This window comes from Melospiza georgiana, chromosome 4, assembly GCF_028018845.1.
Source record: "Melospiza georgiana isolate bMelGeo1 chromosome 4, bMelGeo1.pri, whole genome shotgun sequence".
Taxonomy (NCBI): domain Eukaryota; kingdom Metazoa; phylum Chordata; class Aves; order Passeriformes; family Passerellidae; genus Melospiza; species Melospiza georgiana.
Genome location: NC_080433.1, coordinates 69,732,326 through 69,754,547, shown reverse-complemented (window position 1 = coordinate 69,754,547; position 22,222 = coordinate 69,732,326). Strand labels below are relative to the sequence as shown.

The 22,222-nt window shown below is 42.6% G+C and overlaps 1 protein-coding gene across 11 annotated transcripts in view; it reads left to right on the top strand.

Moving 5' to 3' along the window:
* The first annotated feature begins 1,042 nt into the window (after positions 1-1,042).
* MAGI2 (membrane associated guanylate kinase, WW and PDZ domain containing 2) overlaps positions 1,043-22,222 on the top strand; it is a 701,395-nt gene continuing 680,215 nt past the window's right edge. For 6 of the 11 annotated variants that reach the window (XM_058021985.1, XM_058021981.1, XM_058021983.1 and 3 more), the window contains exon 1: positions 1,049-1,416. In XM_058021985.1, the coding sequence (XP_057877968.1) occupies positions 1,116-1,416 (301 nt within the window). In that variant the 5' untranslated portion in view covers positions 1,049-1,115. Of the gene's footprint in view, positions 1,417-22,222 lie in introns of all 11 variants that reach the window. The other 5 variants (XM_058021989.1, XM_058021987.1, XM_058021990.1 and 2 more) reach the window with 4 other exon arrangements.

The window sequence follows — 22,222 nt, the reverse complement described above, 5'->3', positions numbered from 1 at the left end:
GTTCCTGAACCGCAGGACCCTTCCCGCTCCGGCCCGGGCAGCTCCCCCAGCGATGCCCCGGACGGTTCGAGGGCTGCCGGTCCCCTCGCAGGGGCGGGGCGGTGCCGGGCCGGTACCGGGCAGTGTGTCCGGCCGGGCCGGGCCGGGGCGGTACCGGGCAGGGTCCGACCGGAGGCAGGCGCTGGGCATTGTTAGGCCGGGCCCGGGCGGTGCCAGGCAGGGTCCGGCCGGGCCGGGGCGGTACCGGGCAGTGTGTCCGGCCGGGGGCAAGCGCTGGGCAGTGTCCGGTCAGGCCGGAGCGGTGCCAGGCAGTGTGTCCAGCAGGGAGCAGGCGCTGGGTACTGTCCGGCCGGGCTGGGGCGGTACCGGGCAGTGTCCGGCCGGGCCGAGGCGTGCCAGGCAGTGTTTCCAGCCGGGGCAGTCGATGGGCAGTGTCCGGCCGGCGGCTGACGCTGGGCAGTGTCCAGCCGGGCCGGGGCGGTGCCGGGCAGTGTCCAGCGCGGTATCGGGCAGGGTCCGGCCGGGCGGGGCAGGCGGCGGGGCCAGCGCCCCCGCTCTCCCGAGCGCCCCCTCCCGGCCGGGGCCGCGCTAGGGCCGGGCGGGGGTCGCCGCTCTCCCTCCCGCTCGCAGAGCGCCCTGGCCCCCCCGCCCGGGCCGCTCTCCGCCTTCTGCCGGCTGTGCCAGGCAGCCTCTCTCTCGGCCTTCACTACCGGGTCAGGCGAGGCGGGAGCGGCGAAACAGCGCCCGCCTCGCTCCGGCACCGACACCGACAGCCCTCCTCCTCCTCCCCGCGCCGCGGCCGTCCCCTCCCTCCCGCTGCCTCCCTCCCTCCTCCCTCCTGCCAGTTTCTCTACAACTAGTGCATCCACGCGCAGGCAGGGTCCGGCCGCCGCGGCTGCCATGGATATCAGCTAAAGACGGGAGCAGCGGGCACTGAGGCGCTCCCCGACCCAGCTGCAGCCCGCGGGGCCGCCGGCCGGCACAGCCGCGGCCGCTCCGCCCGCCCCGAGCCTGCCCGGAGGAGCGCGGCTGCCCCGGGGACCGGGGGCACAGAGGGACGGGGGGAAGAAGCACAAGACTGCAGGGAGGGAGTCGGGCAGAGCATCCCCACGGCAATGTCCAAGGGCTTGAAGAAAAAAAGCCACTGGACGAGCAGAGTCCACGAGATCGTGATCGTGAGGAACCCGGAGGGACAGCTGGGCTTCGAGCTGAAGGGGGGCGCCGAGAATGGGCAGTTCCCCTACCTGGGGGAAGTGAAGCCCGGCAAGGTGGCCTATGAGGGCGGCAGCAAGTTGGTGCCGGAGGAGCTGCTGCTGGAGGTGAACGAGACCCCCGTGGCCGGGCTCACCATCAGGGATGTGCTGGCAGTGATCAAGCACTGCAAGGACCCCATCCGCCTCAAGTGCGTCAAGCAAGGTAAGGCAGGCACGGGCCCCCCTCTCTGCCCACCCCCCGGGGGCCGGGGCAGGTCTGGGGGAGCGGAGGGGGAGCAACTTTGTTGCTGCAGTTTGACTTTCCCCCTCCCCGCCGGAGCCGCCCCCTCCCCGGCGGCGGGGGGAGGATGCGAGCGGCGCTGCGCGGTACCCGCAGCCGGGCGAATTAAATGTGCGTCAGTGACAGCGCTTCGCCATGCCGGGCGGGCGGGGGGCAGCGGCAGCACCCCCTGCAGCCCCGCTCTCACGGGGACGGATCCCCCCGGCCCGGCCCGGCCCGGCCCGGCCCGGCCCGAGGCACCAGCCCCGGTCCCGCCGCCCCTCCGGTCGATGCTGCCGCCGGCGCTGCCGGGGGCCGGAGCGGCGGCCGGGGCCGGTGTGGAGCGGGGCTTGCCCTTGGCTTCGCCCCTCTCCGGGCTCCTTGGTGTGAGGACAGGGGCTGCTGCCACCCGCCGGGTCCCTGGTGGCGCCCAGGGTGGCTTCAGCATCTCTTAAGTGTCATTAGCGGAAAAGTCATTCATTTGATCCCTGGTGAAAACGATCGCTAATCCCAGGGAAGCTCAGAGCAAGTGAGAGAACAGGCAGAAAGAAACTTTTGGGAGAGAACGGTGCACTCTTGCCTCGCCTCTGTTTCGCTTATTTATTTTGAAGTACTGTAATAGGTTAATGCGTTTCCAGGAAAGTCAATAGAGAAGAGACGCCACAGATGCTGTTTACATGTTTGTTTCTGCCCTCTTTAAACTATGCTGAGCTGAGTTCTGTGCAGCTGAACGTTCCCGAGGAGGTTTCTGCTACCCCAGCAGCGTTTCTGGAGCACAGGAGCTGCTCTGGGAGCCGAGTCCGTAGGTGCTGCTGGGCTCTGGGTGGTGCAGCGGCTGTGGGCGTATCGCTCAAGTACGCATTCCAGCCGGGCAGCGAGCCCAGCCATTGAAAACTTGGGAATTTCTGCGGTGGGAAGTTTTTAGATACCAGGCATCAGAGGCGCTTGTGCTCTGCAACTCCAGCCGTCAGCCTGTGCTCAGAGGACACAGAGGAGAATCTCTCTGGCACTGGGTATAATTGGGCAATTTTGCTTCCTCTTTGGAATTGACAGTTTATTGTTTAAAGTATAATTTGCGATACTTCCAAATGCTTGAAGAATATGCTAGTTATTAGTTTATCCAGACATGACAGAACCAGTAGAAAGAATCTGATTTCCACTCAGGCCTTCAGAATGTACTTTATTGTCTATTCAGTTATCTCCATGAGGTCAAGCCTCTATATACAGATATGATCTGGGACCTTTTTATTTGTCCTTATAGGTAAGTTGTGCAATATGCTGTAGATCATATCTTGACAGGCTGTGCAGGGAGACACAAGAGTTCATGTGATAAGCGAAGATTAAAAACGACTATAATGGATTCTGTCTTGCCAGTGTAGGGTCATCTTTGGGCTCCTGAACTCCAGGAAAGCTGCTCTGTACTGTCCTCTTTTTATTAATAATTTCAGTGTGAGTGGTTTCACTGTGATGGGATTCAAAAATGAAGCAGCATTTGAAGTGTCAAGAATATAAGGGTAGATTGTCAGCAAACCAATTTCAATTTTTTGTTTCAGAAATCCTATAGATTCTTTACAGTAAGGCAAACTTAAGGTTACTTTGAGTTGCTATGTGAATCATATGTCCTATCTCTTCACTGTTTTTATAACATTTCTCCTTAAGTCAAAGCAACCACAGGTGATTCATTAATGTGTGCACCCTTAATAAATTACCTGTCATACATGAATTAGGGACCCTAGTCAGGCTTTTAGTCTGGGAATTACTGCAATCTTTTGCATAAGACATAAGGGATAAATTCTGAATTCTACCTAATTCTATGTATCTGTACCTGTATCTGTACATACCCAAGGAGTTTCAGTTCAGTGTGTTAACTCACTGCAGTTTTAATGCAAGTTCTCAAAGCACTGGCCACATGTCTGTGTGTTTGGAAATGACAGTTCAGCACAGATTCTTGGACTGAGAAAGACTTCCTGGCTGGAATATCTTTCATGTGCTCCAGCATCCTTTACGCCGGAGAGAGAGGCCTTCTGGATCCAACTTCCTATTGGAAAAAAAAAAAAAGAAAAAGAAAAAGTCAATGGTTTGTGCACTTTACTACCTGACTCCTCCTTCCAGTGTCAGCCGGTGCGTCCCTGCGCCCCTCGGTGACAAAGCACAGGCAGCCACGTTACAGCAATATTACTATTCCCTGACGGTGCTTTGCAGCAGTGTGTAGGAGAGAAAAGGCTGAGCAATAAAATCTTTATATGTTTTTGCAACTTTTTTACTCCTTTTAAATTGCAAAGCACCTTTAGTGTGCTGGAGCAAGGTTAATGACTCCATTAGCGTTGTTTCCGCATAATTTATCAATGCTATCGCTGTCAATTAGAATAGCATGACCTTGAATGCACCATGTGACTGTAGCTGCTTCTTCAGTGCTGCCTAGGAATGAAGTCAGAGAGAGAAATGTGGAGGTAGGACACGACTATTTATAATGTGATCTTTAAGAGACTGTGAGTATTTCTCTTGTTTGAAAGTTTTGACAATTCAGCAGTGAAAATTTACTTGTAGATGGAATCAGGGAATGGCTGGATTAGCTGTTTTAAAGCATAGAAAAGGTGCTTTCGTGATTTTTCCTTATGTTATGTTTGATTAAACACTCCCCTCTCTGGAATAATTAAATACTTCATTATTTATCACATTACTAGATGAAATACTACTTTGGAAAAGTCTAATGGAATATTGCTGTTTTGTGTTAGCTAAACATCTCGAGTTATAAATCCCCAAACATACAATGTAGGAGTTGCTGCATATTATGAGGAGGAGTAAACTTCATGAGAAACTGATTTGCAGTTCCATGATATAATTCAACATGAATTCTTCTAGGTATGACACCAGATAAATAAATAGGCTTTTAATGCAGGATGTTGTGCCTCGTTTTGCATGAGGAGAAAAGACTGTAAGAATCATTATTATTATTTAGTCTTAATTGTAAGAGTTCACAAAGAAATATTCCTTGGAGACTATTTCCTGTTTGGGTTTTTTTGGTTAGTTTCTTTTTTGAGAGCCACTTGTTGTGCTACTGTTGGCAGAATCACAGAGAATCTCTGGAAACACATGGGATGAGGTCTTGGCCCAGATGAAGTCAAAGGCAAAGCTGTCTTTGACATCAGATAAAGAAGGCAGGGTTTCCTCTGCAAACCCCCATGCTTTTTTTGAATATAAACCCTTCCAATGAGCGAAGTGTTTACAGCAGTTACATTAGTTTGGTGTACTGCAAATGCACATTTTGACCTTCAGCTCCTTTGGGTGAGGATAAGAGCCTTTTATTGTTCCTTAAAGAAATACTTCTGAATCTCAGTGTGTTTGTTTTCACATGCAGAACAGTTTGGATTAAGTGCTGTCTTCTTCCCACACATGTACAGATGCGTAGTTGTAAAAGTAGCAGCGTGTTAAGGAAAGGCATCTTAATTTGGATAAGTAATCACATGGGGAAGAGTCATACAGGGAGCAATGTTGCCTCCAGTTCCACTGTGTGTTCCCTGCTGTCTCAGATCCACAGCAATTCCCAGCAGTGGCTGGCCAGGTCTGTGCTGTCCACACTCACTCCTGGAAGGGTTGCATGAACAGCCCACTTGGTTGTACTGCATAAACCAGGATTTTTATTCTTTACCAAGAGTTATAAACTTCCACAGATGCCCTCAGCAGAATCCCAGTGAACAGTCTGAAAACATGGATTTCAGAACTCAGGAGCATTGGAGCAGATTTTGTCCTGGAGCTCCTGCCTGATGCATCTCTTTCTCAAGGAAAGTGGTTTGGATGTATTAAGTAACCAGGTGATCTGATCAACTGAGCAATTTAATTTATTTTTTGAAGTATTTAGTGGTATGACTATTCGAAATATGAATAAAACAGACACTGTCTATGGATATTTTCTAATGGCTCTTATCTGACTCTAAATAGTCAGACTTTAAGTGTCAATCCCTAATTCTTTAGCAAAAAATGCCACATTATGTGGCATTTAGTACACATAATGGAAGGAGGAACCGAAGTTTAATTTTCTCAATCCAATAATTTACTTAATAGTAAGCATATTCTAGAACGTTTTGCTGACTATAGATGCACTTGGGCATATTTTCAAGTGTTTTCTCAGTCAGGAAAAGGTTTGGACCCTCATTAGGATGGACACAAGAGCAGCCAAGTTTGGGCAGACTGCATCCTCCACATCCTATTCCTGGTGGCTGTGACTGTGGTTGCTGAGCCAAGACTAAAAGGACACAGGATGGTACTGTCTCAATACCCACTGACTTGTGGCTATGGGGTTTAGTAGCCTTGTAGTGTTTTTTCTTAACGGGTTCATCCATAAACTTTACAATTAAAACCTGGCTTAACTTTGAAAATTTCATTTAAAAGTCTATGACAGGCCATTTGCAGAGAAATACAGCAATGCTGTCATTTTCCAAAGCTTTGGCTGCATGTGTAAACATGTTAGCTAGTTAAAATGTTAGTATTTTACTACAGACTTTTTCACACACAAATTCCTATGTATAGTTATGGATTTTTTAAAATGTTTCTGGTTATTTAAGGTCATAAAAAATTATCTTCCACATTCATTAAAACACTCTGTGCATATAGATACTCTTTTGGTGATATTTCATTCCTGGATATCACATACACTATTCTCCAAGATGGGAATGTTGGATATAGCTATCTTCACAAGAACAGTATTTTGAAACAGAAAGCTGCATGATCTTCCAGAATAAAAGAAACAAAATCACAAGGGTCTTTCAAAAATCAGACCCAAAGAACCCTGAAAACCTATGTGGTTTACTTTTCTCTATAACTTTTGCATAGATACTATTTGAAAATAAACGTATTTCTTTTTCCTAATTTGTGCTTCTTAGGATTTTATTAGCTCCTGAAATTAAATTCAGAGTTCTTTTTTTACCATTACTTTATGTTATTCTTATGCTTGTCCATCTTAATTTAAAGACCATTGAAGCTGACTTCTGACTCATGTAGCTTGTGATTTATTCTTCAGCTCCTCCAGAGAGCTTGTGATGTTTCATGTCAGGGACTCTGCTTTCACTGGCAGTAGAATTATAATCATCAGTCTTTTTCCTTCCCTGAGAATTACAAATGTGCCATTAAAGGATGGGGCCATGACTTTATTAGTGCATCATTTCCTTGAAGAAATTAAATAATTGAGAGTGCTCTGCTTAGTTCTGTTTAGTCACATAAGGTAAAGTTAATTTTACAGTAAGACTTGTACATCTGTTGATATTGTTGACATCAAAGGAAAGTCCTGGTGTGAGGGGGTAGAATTGTGTCTGACTTCCTTTATGCATCCTATAACCTCACCTGCATTAATTCAGCGTTTCATGAAAGATATGGATTCTGAGCTTTTCTTTTAGTGTTCTTGATCTTCTCCTTGCTCTTTATAGATGAGGAGCTCCTTTCATGACATGAAAGATTCTATAAATTATTCATCTGCATATTTTGTATACAAGAAGTGGTGTATACATGGAAAAAGAAATCCTTCAAAAGGGACTTATGGGAGGAGGTGGTCACAACTGTGATTTAGAAAGAGTGATGGAAAGTGCTGCAGTAGCTGCAGAAGCAGATGTTTCTTGTTCTTCTCTTCCTCATGGTGCTATAAACAAGTTTAAAAAAAGGATTTTTTTTTTTACTGGGGACTATTGAGGCAAAGTTCAAAGTACGTAATGATATTTTTTGACTATGTCAACATTCTCAAACTAATTTTTTTGCTTATGTACCTAGGTGTTTATAAATATAACAATATACATAAAAACTTAAAAATTAGTACAATCTTTGGTTTTTTTGAGACTGGTAGAAATTTTCATTTTTAGGTTGAGATTGTGTAGGAATTTGTATAGAACTGCCATGCAAATATTGCTACAGTAATACTTCAGAATATTTTTCATTTAAGTTTTGGTGCAAATATATCTGACAGTTAAAATGAACTCATACACTCTGGTGCTCAAGCAATGTACAGAATGGCACAAGATTTTGCAGTGGGAAATAAAATAATCATAAACTTTATGATATAATAAGATTGACTAGATGCCTATCTAAGTAGGTGCAGTCTACAGCACAGAGTTGGAACTATTTATTGATTTCAGTGGCAAAGTACCTGTCATTGAGTTTTGTTGCTGAATGCCATTGCAATCCTGGCCTTAACTGAATTTTTAAAAACCACAGAGGCTGTGATCCCAACAGTATCTCTTCAGCACACCCAATTTGTTACAAATCTGCTTTTCTTCAACCTCATAGAAATCCGTCCATTAAGAAGGTGTCATACTTTTCTGGCCATTTGTTTAGCTTTGTAACTGTAGGCTGAAACTACCCAATGAAAAGTGGAATGGTGGGCAGAAGCATGAGGAAAGAAAGATACTTAAGGGCTTTAACAAAAATTATTTAGCATTCCTAAACTGGACAAAAATTGGTAAATGATAATCTCTAAAACAGTACTTATGGTTTTAATGTTAACCTGAAATCTCTCATTTATTCAAACCTGCTATCCACAATTTGGAGACTTCACTAGAAGCTGAGCTGAAGGAAAGCTGTTGTTTGTGTGTATCTGCCATGTATTTACCCTTTTTACATTACTCTTGAACTCCTAGTCAGTACCTTCAGATTGCTAGAATCCAGAAAGCTTAATCAAAAGGTAGCTTGCTGTCAACACAGCACTACCAGGTGTCTTCTCATTCATACATGCATTATGATTAGTAATATATGAATAATGCTGTTTCGCTCTGCTTATAAGCTTCAGACATTTCTCCTGGGTGTCTTTGATTATTTCCACAGCACATGAATTTGAGATGAAGGAAGGCAAGACAAGGAACAAAATGGAGAAAGTAAAATTATGTGAAAGTTCCAGGAAAAAAAATTTAGAGATTATTAAAGTACATTACCGGTTTTAGAATTTACGTGTTCTGTCATATTCAAGAGAGAGTACAACCCTGTGCCTGCAGCACAGGAAAAATCAGCACAGGGAACATGTGTTTCCTAGGTCTGTCTTAGTTTCTCAAAACATGTTGAAATCATGGAATCATTTAGTTTGGAAAAGACCTTTAAGATCATTGACTCCAGTGCTGCCAAGGCCACCATTAAACTGTCACCTTAAGTGCCACATCTCCGGGGTTGGGTTACTCAGCCACTTTCCTGGGCAGCTTTTTCCAATGCTTGACAATGCTTTCAGCAAAGAAATTTTTCCTAATATCCAATCTAAACCTCCCTTGTGGAACTTGAGGCCATTTCTTCTTGTCCTATTATTTGTTACTTGGGAGAAGAGGCTGACCCCCTCTCCTTTCGGGCCGCTGTAGAGAGTGATAAGGTCTCCCCTGAGCCTCTTTTTCTCCAGGCAAAACACCCCTGCTCACTCAGCCACTCCTCATCAGACTTGTGCTCCAGACCCTTCCCTCTGTTGCCCTTCTCTGGACATGCTCCAGCACCTCAATGTTTGTCTTGTGATGAGTGGCCCAGAACTGAAAACACAAGATTGTTGATATATTGAGCAGGCCTGGCCCAAACAAGGCCTGGCCCAAACAGTGAGCCCTGAGGAGCCCCCCACTGGTGCCTGCCCAGCGGAATGTACCTTCATTTCCCCCTCCTCTCTAGGCCCACCATCCAGTCAGTTTTATGTGCAGCAAATGGTGCTCCAGTCCAAGCTATGACCAACTGATTTCTCCAGAAGAATGCTGGTGTAAAGCTGTCCCTCTAAAATATGCACAATTAACTCATTCCACAGGAAAAAATAGCATTCCTGCTTCTTCAGATGAAAGCATGAGTTATTGTTAACATGTCTGTGTTTCTGTCCCAAGTTCTCATGAAAGTTGGGTGAAGCAATGGTGCCACCTGAGGAGCAGAGGAGAAACACATATTTGTGTAGGATTACTTTCCTACATGAGTAATATTCCTACAAAAAAAGAGATTTACCAGGTAGCGTTTCATCATTGACAGAATTGCATGCTGGGTTCCTTGGTGCTGAGGCAGCACCTCAGCCTCCCTGGCTCTATTTCTGCTTCCTTCTTCTCTGGTACCAACACAGCCCTGGTGTCATGGCCATAAACACTACATAGTGGTAGTGCAGGACCATAAACACTAAGTCATTACTGCGCCTTTCTTTTCAGGCCTCTGACCTTGGGAAGCAAGGGCAACAGTCCAGGTATTCAACACCATGTGAAAATGGAATTAAAATACCAAATGTGCATGTGTTTTATGATTTTCAGACAAGACAAACTGGCTGTCTGCTGCCACATCCATAGATGAAATAATGCCTTTCTATAGACATTTCAATATGATATTTTTGTTACTTTCTTGAGCCATCCTTGGTCAGACCAGTGCACTTCATGGAGGCCCCCCATAAATTTGCAAACCATGTAGCCCTGTCTGCCACCAACATTATTCTTCTTGCCCACTCCAAGCCTTTTGTTCTAGTGAAGAACCTTCCTGTGTTGCTGAAATTAATCTTGTACCTTTCAGGTAGCACATTTTTCAGGTCTGGCATTAACACCAACTAGTTTATTCTGCCAGAAAGATATTTCTACCCTCTGTGCTTGAATTCAGTTCAGAAAGCATGCAGAAAGTGCATGCCATGGCAGCCATTTCATTGACTTACCCAGAATTAATAAATTGTCCACAGAGTTCACAGATTACTATGCTGAGGGCCGGGGTTTTCCTTTGGCAGTCTGTTAGGTCAGACTCTGAGGACAGAATTGAGGTCACTCACTCACTCTCTGCAGAGTCACAGTGTGTTTGTTTTTAAAAATGCTGGAGAAATATTGTGTCCTCATTATAGAGGAAAAAAGGGAAAAGACCCCTAGAAATAAACTTCATCATTATGAGTAGTGCTCTTAGATTCACTATACATAGCAGAACAATGGAAAACAGTGGTAGAGTATAATGAGCAAAAATTTCTACACTATACTAGCAGGTACATTGTGTAGCTGTGTTAATGTAACATGAGTATTCCAGAGTGGAAATCCTTCCTGCAAACAGGTACAAATGTATTTTATTACTTATCTATTTATTAAGAGCTTTGTATCTCACGTTGTCCTTGCATTTCTCCAAATGAAATGTGCAAAATGATTTTTTAAATTGCACATTTTAAAGTTCTTTTTGTAATAATAAAAAAAACAACTTCCAGCTTTGTTCCCATCATGGCAATCATGAATTAATCTGCATATTTCTGATAAAATATTGCCATTTCATAAAACAACACCTAACCTGTCCTATAGAGGTTGAAAGGAAAAAAAATTGGGGCATTAGTCTCATTCCAGGACATCCATTTCACATGTAAGTTCTTATAACACACACCATTTTTTTTCTACCTAAACTTAGACTGAAAAGTGATGAACAGTCCTATTTGTAGCCCATAAGAGTTACACTGAATAGTTTCTATCATGTTACATTCTCACAGCTGATTCTAGTATGAAATGGAATGGCTGTGTTCATTTCTGTTATTCCCTTACTAAGTCCTTCTTTGTGCTAAATCTGCATTAATAAATGTCACATAAGCCTCTCACATGCTTCCAAAATGGTATGTTAGTATAAACAAGTATTAATCCCATTATATTTTAATTCTCTGGCCTTGTTTTTTTTTTTTATAGGAACAGCAGTTTATATTTCCAAGTTTTGCAGGGTCCTGTTGCTAGCTTAAAAAGCTAAAAGATCATGCAGGTGCTCCTATCATGGCATTGAAATCCTTGTGAAGTGGGAGAGGGAGCAGCTGCTGAACTCTTGTATCAGACTGATGGAGGAGCTGAACACTTCTTCAGATTAAACTATTGAGTGCTTTGCTTAGGTAAAGTGTGATTACCCCCCAAATTCCCTGTTCAGCCACTGCACTACTCATTTGGAAAACTCTCCTTGAAGCTCAGGCCTGCTGGGATGCCTATTCTGCACTTGATATTAGTTGGTTTGCTCTGACTCCTCTTCATTTTATATATATACATATACATGTATATATATAGTAATCATAGAGTCATTATTTTTACTGGTATTTCTGATTTCTCCTTCCATGTGGGTTTGTTATATCTGCCTATTGTCTCACACATGAAATCTGAACTCGTGGTGAGAGAAGCTGCCTTTATGTTGTAGCAACTAGCATGGCAATTTCGAGTTGAGAGTCTCTCGTTTCTATGGCAATGGGAGGAAGTATTCACTTTAAATTCAGAGTCTAACATAATGAATTTCTTGGAATTAGTTGCTGGAAATATTCTGTATCATTTTAACATAGGATCTGTAACTCTAATTGATCATAATTCAGTCTTGGTGATAGAAGCTTTAAAGTGGATAAAAGCTTAGCAATATTTTTTGATTTAAGAGAATATAGTGGTTATTACTTATGTGGAGCTTCTATTATTGGTAGTGCTGGTCCGTTGTCTCGTGGTTTTTCTAATATAGCTACTGCTAGTGAAGCCTATTTAAAATCTCTGTTATACTGTATACAGAGAATATGTTTCCTGAAGAATTTGGTTTTTCATTTTATCTGCTTGATTACAGATGTGGAGGAACATTTCTGCCCTGTAAACTTCTAGAAGAATTACTGGAATTTCAGACAAGCCAGTAAAAAGAGCTTTTTCTACACTCACTCTATTTGGTCATTTTCCAGTAAAAATAGCATAAAAGATTTCAGGAAAAGAATCCATTACAGTACTGGAGGTTTTGTTAAGAAAATAAAGTAAAATCAAGATATTGAGTTTGCTTAATTAAAATTGAAAGTCGGTAATTCAAATATCAATTAAAAGATCTTCTGGATTTGAATTTATATTGAGTTTTTATGTCAAGCCTGTGATAGTTATGTTCTGAAATAATCTTCAGAACAGATGAACCCACAAAACTTATATATGCCACTTTTAATTATGTGTGAAATATTGTATGGGTTTGTGTACAGTTCATCTGACTTGCAGAAGTGTTACAGCTGCTTTGCCTTGATAGGGGCTCATGTCTATGCCTGTGCTTTAAGGGTAGTGAAATTAATGTTTCTGAGTGTAGAAGTCAAAAAGCTGAAGGTTTGGTTTTGGTTTTCTTTGCATGTGTGAGAAAGAACCTCCTGCGTGTGACTAGAGCAGTACCAGTTCTAGAAGAATAGTAAATCCAATATCCAAGTATTATTTTGGGTCAATATTAAGAAGATTTCTGGTAAGTAGTGAGCAACTTTCTCACCAGTTGCTGTAGGAGCAGGTTGCAGGAGCTGCAGAACTCCTCCCTGCGTGTCTGTGCACTGCTGGCCAGCTGGTGAGGATGCTGCTGCTGGGAAAGAGGTTTGCAGCTGGGACATTAAACCAGAAGTCTTCACTTGTATCCCTTTAGATGCTAATATTGGCCTTGTTATTTAGACTGAGTAGCTTCCAGATTCTAAAAGTCATTTACAAAACCTGCACAGTTCCCAGACAGGGAGTTATTCTTGATGTCCTCAGCTGCCTCAGTGAATTTCAGCCTGAGGAGGGAAGCTGGGACTGTGTAAAACTTCTTCCCTCTTTGCTCTCCTGACCTGGGCTATGAGATAGCGTCCTTAGAAACCCCTGGGAAATTACTGAGTTTCACAGTCATAATGATTTTTGTCCTCTGTGCTGTCTTTTTATGGTGTTGTTTGTTTTTATTTTTTTTAAATGAAATTTATTTCATTATTAAAGCCTGCCTAGCTTTTTAGGAACAAAGGATCTTTTTAAACATGCAGGGTTTGCCCATAGATGTGGTACTGTATTTCTCCAATAGAATTGCTTAGTTTTTTCCTTTTATTCTTTAAAAATTTAATCTCCTACAACATAAATATTGTTATTAGCCTATCAAGCCAACTGAAATAAGATCCCATGGTGACAGGTACTACAAGCTGGCAGGGAAAAACACTTGCTGCCCCAAAGGGTTTATAAAGGCAAATGAGACACAGAGGGTAGGTAGGAATAGAAAGAACTGCACAGTGGTGAAATGACTTGCCAAAAATCTCAGCTCAATCAATAACAGAGTGGAGAACACTGCAATGTAATTTAGAAGTCTATGCAAGCAGTACTGCATCCAAGTAAAGGCACACAAACCACACAAAACCCCCTCTCCTGTTCAATGAGGGTTTCTATTCATGGCTGCAGTAAAACATTTTTGTAGGTATTTATTTTATATTTTACATGACAAATCCCAAGTAAAGCTTTTTTAATAACAAAGAAGCACAAGCATGCAGAGGTATCTGCAGATGAGAGTGTGATAGAGTGTTTTCTCCTAAAATGAAATGCATTTCAGAAATATATTGGAAGTGGCAAAGTATAGGAAATCAAAATTATATACATTTATATATTTTAATGAGATATTTATCTTTGTTTGCACTGCTAATTGGACAACTAGGTACTCAGTCACACTGTATGAGACATTTATTAACCTTCTTTTGGCCTGTTAATGCCACTGTTTGACAAGTAACAAATTATAAGTAATTTGTGTGGGGTTTATTTTGGGCTGTTTATTCCTTCACCCACCCCCTTTGTCTTTTTGTTTTAAAACCTTTTGGAAATAGAAGTCCTGAAAATATTACCATAGGCAGAGTTGGGTTTGCTGAGTGAAACATACAAAATGCTAATTAAGAACCCAGTGGGAGCCTTTAATTTATCACAGTGGTATGGCACTTCAGATTGGCTCCCTGGGTGGTGGCTCCTTTCAGAGCCCTGGTGTTGCCACCTTTTGATCCAAACTGGAGGGGGTCATTGGCAGAATCTTCGATTTAGCCCAACCTGCCATTGCAGCAAACTAATGAGGAATTGTGAGAAGTGAGCTTGTCCTGGTGTGACAAGGACTCCTGGCAATCCCAGGCAGGGCTCTGTTGTTGCTGTGTCAGTTGTGGATGCACCAAGGTTCCCTTTGTGCCTCTGTCCCTCTGTGAAGAGCTCTTGGTGCCTCTTTTTGCTTTCACCTCCTCTTTGGCATCAGTTTCTCACTGCAAACGCTTTGCTCCCACTGCCCTTGGAGAGGCTGCTGCAAAGGAATGCTGTGCTGGAGTGGAGTGGGTTTCACTGTCTGGAAGGTCTCTCTGTTCTCTTTCCATGCTTGGGGCCAGTGTGGAGTTAAAGCAGTGATCAGTGAGAGGTCAGGGTGGGATTTAGCTTTGCACAGGCAAGGCTGCTTAGGTCCTGCTGAATCCACCCTTTGTTTTCAGGAAAAAGGAGTTGCATAACATTAAGATGACATCTAGCTGAAGTTCTGCAATCCTTCTTTTAATCCCCTTCTATGTACCACAGTACCCCTAGATCCTTTAAACAGACTTGGCACAAGCCAGTGCAGATTCCTGTGCTTTTATTCTGTTGAAGCACTCGTGTGTCCTTTTGACAGCCATCATTCTGGTTTGATCTGCAGCACCCATTATTATGTAGTTACCCTGATAGGACTTTGGTCCTGAAGTTGATTATAAGCATGCTGTTGCCTTGTTTGCATTATTAATTCATCAGGCTTTTTACAGGTGCAGTCATTGGTAGGTATGAGAACAGAGGAAACCCTGAAAAGCTGATTCACAGTGCATGGTGAAACTGCTCAACAATTTGCTGCAGAAAATGTGCAATGTTCTGTGTGGCCAGTATCACCAGGGAATAGTGAGATGAGCTAGACTTTGGCTCAGGCATCAGACTTACCAGTCTGTACTCCTGTAAAGCAAAGGCCCAAGCAGTACTAGATGGAATAGCACTGGCATCCTTGCCCATCCTGGAGCAGGTGTCCTGAATTCAGCCCAGGATCAGGCTGTTCAGGCATGCCAGGTGTCCTCATAGCAGAAGGTAAAGACACCTGTGTTTAAAGGGTGCTGGGTCATTCTGCACTGGTGAATATTCATTTTCTTTTCTCACGGCTCTGGATGTGTCTCCCACTGTGCTCAGAGGGTTGGGATAGCTGAAGCTGCACAGAGTGCTGGGCCCATCCGCATTCCAAAATAGATGATGGAGTAGAGCATTGCTGTCTGTGTGAGAGGGAACCTGAGCCTGCCCTCTGGGGATGCTGTGTGGGGCACCATAAAGCTCTTGCTGAAGGCACACTTGCAAGCAGGTGACCTGGATGGGCTCCAGTTACACCTGTGGAGCAGGTCTGTACAATTATGTCCTTGGTGTGGGACTACACTTGGCTATAAATTCCTCAACTAATGTTTGTCAACTAATGCCTTCTTTCTCCTCCCTTTTGTTTTTTAAAAGCATGCAATGAAACCAAATGTTAGTGCTTCATTTATTTTTTATTTATTTTTAGAGCAAAATCCTTGTTTACTGACCAGTCTTTCTCGGCATAGTTTTATCTGTTTAACTCAAGGCTTCCTGCTGCTTTGTCTGACCACATGTTATGCACTCTGAGAAGTCCTATCCACTCAATCACCAACTAGTTGCATCTTTCCAGCTATTCCTTTTTTTGCTCTTTGGAAGCCTTTCGAGCAAGAAATGACCCCATCACATCATGTTTATCTTCTGAGATCTGATGGATCACAGAACTACTGTGGCATTGCTCTGAATCAAAAGTTTATGCACATGTTTATTCATGTTTCGCCTGAAAACACTATTATGTGTCACTGTTGAGAAGTGATTTGTGATCAAACCCAGGAGTAGCCAGGCCTCTGTGAGTCTGCAGCCTTTTAAATTTTTTTTCCCCCTCTGGCTGGTAGCTAGAGATAACTGCTGTCTCTTGAAAAGATCCTGTAATTAAGGTGGGTGAACCTGCAGAGTATGATTTATGCAGGAGTTTTTCAGAAGGGCAGCAGAATAGAGAGGGGAAAAAGCCCCTAGTAAGATGTTTCACCCAAATTGGCAAGTCAAGGATCCCTCATTATATTTTAGATTTTTTAAAGTATATTTTTCTGTTACAAAGAGTATATCCGTTCAACTTGCATTACTTATTTTGTAAATAAAATATTTAATTTTTATTATAGTGTAGAAATGACGTTACAAAGATCAGACTTTTTTTTCTGACCCCATTTTTTCCTTTATTACTGTAACCAGCACACTGCAAAGCCTGTGCCATTGAATTGTATGTAAAATATATCTTCAATAGAAAATGGGACCTGTAGCAGAGGGGGTCCATTTTTAGCACCTAAAGGTATCTTACACATATGGGGTTTTGTATAAAATACAAAGAAGTCCCTGGAGAGGAATTTTTTACAAGAGTGTGTAGTGACAGGACAAGGAGTAAAAATTTCAAACTGAGAGAAAGTAGGCTTATATTAGAAATTATGAAGAAATTGCTTACTGTGAGTGAGGTGCAGTTACCCACAGCTGTGGGTGCTCCATCCCTAGGAGTGTTCAAGGCCAGGCTGGGTGGGCTCAGAGGAACCTGATCTGGTGAAAGGTGTCCCTGCCCATGGCATGGGATTGGAACGAGATCATCTTTGTTATGGTCAACAGTATTACAAGTCATATAACTTCAAATTTTGGCTTTGAGGGACTAGAAACTGCAGTTTTCTCAGAGAACATAAATTGCAGGTGTTCTGTAGCTTTCAGTGTGAGGTGCACGTTTCTTGCTATGTCTGAGCCAAATGGAGCTGCCCATGCTGAGCAGCCCAGCATGTGGCCCAGCTGGAAGTGGCTGTCATGCCCCAAAATGCTTCTCAAGCCTGCTGGAGCCAGCTCCTGCTTCCCCCAGGAGCAGCCTGTTCCCAGTGCCATCCTAGCACAAACAATAGCTGCTGACTGCCCCAGCCCAGGAGTGTTCATAACTATTTCCACCTGGGTTTTTTCATTTGTCAGCTTTGAGATCTTCCTTCAGCTTGTTTTCCTTTGAAAAAAGTTTGTCTGTTAACAATCAGCTGGGCGTCATGTTTGCTTGCAAAACACCTGCAACAACACATCATTTCTGCTTCCCTTATGTCAAACAAGATCCAAGAATTACATGCCCATGCTGATTTATACTATACTGCTTGGAATTACATTGGAAATGCATGAATTTCATGTGTCCTGCTGGGCTTTGCTTTATTTTCACGTGCCAATATCAACTACTCAGGGACATTTTGTATCAGTTTTATCAAGTTCACAATACAGCATAGAATATTTCATATTTCTCTTGTAGGAGAATTCCCAATAAACTGTTCTCAGATACTTCATTTCTGTATGTTGGAACTGTATTTTAAAGGTTTATAATTCAGTTTTGGTTACTAAAGTTGTCTGTAAGCAATGCCTATAATTTTGTTTCTGTCTTAAAATTGTTTATGAAACAAAAAAAATTCTGATTGTTATTCAGGGATGATTGCAAAGTATTTTTATAATTGTTTACTATACATACAAGGAATATTGTGGTCAACGAAGTAAAATGAGGGAAAGGGAAAAAAGGTAGAAGTGAAAGGCACTGCTGAGTAATTCCATCCCATCCAATTGCCTAAGAGGCTAGTCTGTAATGCTGATGCTACTGCCTGGGAATTTCCATCTTTCCAGATTACATATTCTTGCAGAGGGCTGTTCAATTGTTTTTTTTAAGGAAGACAGCCTCTAATTAAGAGTTGCACTGGGAACTGGAGATGTCCTGCCTTTGGAGCCCTGGCTGTGATGTGCAGTAAGGACTGGGAAGAGCCCTGAAGCTGGTGCCCTGACTCTGACTACAGGAGTGGAGAAGGAAGAGAGATTTCTCTCCCCAAGAAGACAGTTCCAGGCCCTTGTGCTTGTTGGAAAGGATGGGAGACCAAGGGAGTTGTGCTTTTGGTTGTGTTTTGTGCGTGGGGCAGAAGCCAGTGCCCCTGGCAGGCTCCTGCATGGTGCCTGGTGAGCCAGAATCCCCATGCAGACATTAAGTGTGAGAGTCTCAGTGTAACAGATTGTTAGAGCTGTTTGTTGTTGAGTTTGTCTCAGTGTAACAGAGATGTTAGAGCTTTATTGTGCAATTCAGGTCAACAGAGGAAATGAATGTACTTGGTCTAAAAAAATTCTGTGTTCCTCCCAGTTTTTATGAGTGTGTATAACAAGAACCTTTGGAAAAGCTGCATGTTAATGCATAAGTGGTTAAGTTATAGTAGCATTAAGGATTTGATTTAAACTAACAGATTCAAGGTTTTCCAATAAAACTGCAAATCTGTCTTTTCATCCAAATTTTAAATGTGTTGTGTATGTAAAATATCCTCTTTTTGTGATTGTGTTTTCGTGGACATGTTTTCTTTTCATTTTATCAGTGGAAGAGGTTCAGTTTTTCTGTACTACATTAAAGCAGATCCAGAGCAACTAACTGATCCCTTCTGTTTGAATCCTTGGTGAGTTGGAGCACATTCAGCATCAATCAGATAAACACTCTATCACAGTCTTTGACCCTGTGATTTGATAGGAGTTATGTTCGTAATCTCACTATGTTCCAAATATCTTGACTCTCTTGGCTTTTTTCACACATCTACCCAGTGTTTTAAATATGTTTTACTATATAGCTCTTACACTAGAACACTCAGTGCATAGAAGCACAGAAATAGCTTGGAAAAGGCTGCTGAGTCCAACTGGTCACCACCTTGTCAAGTAGACCTCAGAGTTAAGTGCCACATGCAGTAGTTTCTTGAATATCTATGAGGACAATGACTATGAAGTATATTGTTGCTATCATAGAATCACAGAAAGGTTTGGGTTGGAACACCCCAGGAAAGATAATCTTGTTCCAAGCCCTCTGCTGTGGGCAGGGACACCTTTCACCAGACCAGGTTGCTGAAATCCCCATTCAGCCTGACCTTGCACATTAGGGATGGGGCATCCACAACTGTTCTGACCAGTTCCAGTGTCTCCAGTCTCCCATTACCCTCACTGTAAAGAATTTCTTCTTAATATCTAATATAAACCTACTCTCACAGAATCACAGAATTTCTAGGTTGGAAGAGACCTTTAAGATCATTGAGTCCAACTGATGTTGGACTCTCTTTTCTTTTGAAACCATTGCCCCTTGTCCTGTCACTGCATGTAATCCCTTTCCTGCTCTCTTGTAGCCCTTCAGGTACTGAAGGATATTCCAAGGTCTCTGGAGCCTTCTCATCTCAAGTCTGAAGAATCCCAAATCTCTCAGCTTGTCTTCATAAGGAGGGGTGCTCCAGAGCTCTGATCATCATTGTGGCCCTTCTCTAGATCACCTCAGCGGGTCCATGTCCTTCTTTTATTGGGGGCCCCAGAGCTGGACACAGCACTACAGATGCCATCTCAGGAGAGTGGAGTAAAAGACAGAATTACCTCCCTTGACCCCTTGGTCATGCTCCTTTTGATGCCACTCAGGATTTGTTTGGCATGTTTAATGGCCTTGAGTGTGGCTCCTGAAGTATTGATAAAGATGCTATCTCAAGGAATAAACCAAAACTAACAAATAGACCAAATGAACAAATAAACAACCTCCCAAAACAACAAAACAAAATCTCCAAACCCTCAGGGGAAAAGAAAAAAACAAGAGCAAACAGAAGAGAAATTAAAGTAAAAAAATAGAGCATTCAGAAGATGTTGTGTAGATTCCATAATTTAAAGCTAGTGTTAATCTATTTGAAGTGATGTGATGCCTCAAAAAACAAAGCATGAAGCTGTTCTGGACTGGGGATATCTCTGCTGCAGTTGATCAGTCCCATGGCCAGGGGAAGGAAATCAGGGCGCCACTGCTGGGGGTGTCAGAGCAAGCTTGGCAGGGACAGCAGCTGCTGGGAGGGGGACAGCGGTGCTGGGGCCACCCGGGCCTTTGGTGGTGATGTCTGGGTGGATGGAGAAGGGATTGGAGGTAGCTACAACCTCTTTTGGCCATCCATGCCAGACCAGTGCATCTCTTCTTGAGGGCTGTTGCAGCTTGATACATGTGGGAGGATAGAACGTAAGAGAATAGTTCAGAAGGCAGTCTCACCCTGAGGAGCTGCAGCTGTGCTGATCACCAAAGATTAGAACAGGCCTGCCCTTAACAGGCCACAGCTGTGTCCAATAAGAGGATGAGTGCTACAAAAGAGTGGGGCAGCTGGGTGAGGAGACAGCTGCAGTTTGTTGGTTGTGAAGATGGTGGAGTCAGTACTGCAAGGAGCTGACCATGAGAACTCACCGAGAAAGGTGAACTTTTGCAATAAGATGACAAAAAAGGGAATTTTTGCATTAAGATGACAACAGATATAGGCTTGATACAGTGCTGAGATGCAAGAATGTCATTATTTTAAAGTGGCAAATCTACCAGTGGTTTCAGTATTGTGAAGTGCTTGAAATGTGCAATGATGTAGGTTTCAAGATGCTTAAGTAGATTAGGGAATGGGTAAGTACTCAGAGATCTGGGCTCTGATTCTCTAGAAACCTTAAATAAGTTTCCCAAACTCTCTACTTTTGTTCCCCAATGATAATAAAATCACATAGATTATTAAACTAATAATAGGTCTGTTCCTCAGAAAGAGTTCTGAGGGAGCTCAATTAATGATTGTGATGCATTGGTCTGCAATAGCAGTCAGGGTAGCATAGTAATATGATTTACAGACATGTAATTGCTAATTATTCGATATTGACCTGATCCTTGAAAAGTAAACTCTGAAAGCTGAATCAGATATTGTGTAAATATTATCTAAGTTATAATTTTTTTTTAAATTCAGAGGTATGTTCTTTATTCATTTTCTCTACATATCTCAGTTTTGAGACAATTCTCTGATCAAGTCAGAGATCTTTTTATTATGCCTTCCTACTTTTCCTGGATTTTTCTCCTGAGTGTTTGTGAACATTTAGGAAGATACCTGGCCAAAAAATATCTCTGTGTTAGTTTGTTATTCTTCTTGTGCATTGTTACCATTCTGTGATTTGTCTATTTCATTTCTTCATTTAAGGAACCTGCATTTTGCATTCTATTTAATTTCTTTTCTAATGTTTTGCACTTCATTTTCATCCAAAATCAAACTTGTGGTCAGTCTCATGTTGGTTGTGGATGCTCCATTGCAAGTGAAGAGAGTTACAAAAACCTCAGTCTCAGAGTCAATACTAAAGGTAACTAGACTGAACCCTTTATCTGTATTTGCTGGATTCTAATTGCCCAAATCCTACAGGGTGGTTGCAATATTTCATTAAACCTTGGGAGGAATAGGTGCGTAAAAAAAATCAGTCAAGGAAAAGATAAGGCCACACTCAGCAACCAAGTATTAAACTTGATTCCAAATTAAGTTAGTATGGAAAAGAAAAAAAGTGTGAGTTATTCCTTTGATTTCTGTTTGATATTAAAGAAATTGAAATTCAACGTTTTTTTCTTGAATATACCGATTCTTTTACGCACTTCTGAACCGTTTGGGATGTTTTAGATAGCTTGTCAGGTATCCTACGTGCTGGGCCTAGGGCTGTTTATTGTTCTCAGATGTCAAGTAAGAGAGGGTATCATCTTCTTTTATTTTGCCTCAAAATGATCTTAAAAAACTATGTCTGGTTTATTTGAATAGTCTTGAAAAGGCAATTCTTTCAAAAGGAAATAATTCATCTGCATAAACAAATATAAGATGTTAAAAGATTGAATTAGTTTATTTCTATTTGAGATTTTTTTGTAAAATTTGGGGACAAAAATCTGCTCAAATGGTTTTCATAATTTGTCTTTGAGCAGTTCTAGCTTCTATTGATTCTAGATTTATAGATCCTTGACTTTCTGGATAGTAATCTTTGACATCAAAGATCTAAATGAATTTGATCTGAAGCTGAGCTGGAAAGCCTTTTCATAGCCTCTCTGAATCAACGTTAATCTCACTAGGAAACATGGACAAGTAATGATTTCTGGGAAATCATATTACAATTTTGGGCAGTACAGACCATAGAAAACTGAAAAAAACTAAGTTTTGAGGTAGAATATTCACTGTTGGGATACTAGAGCG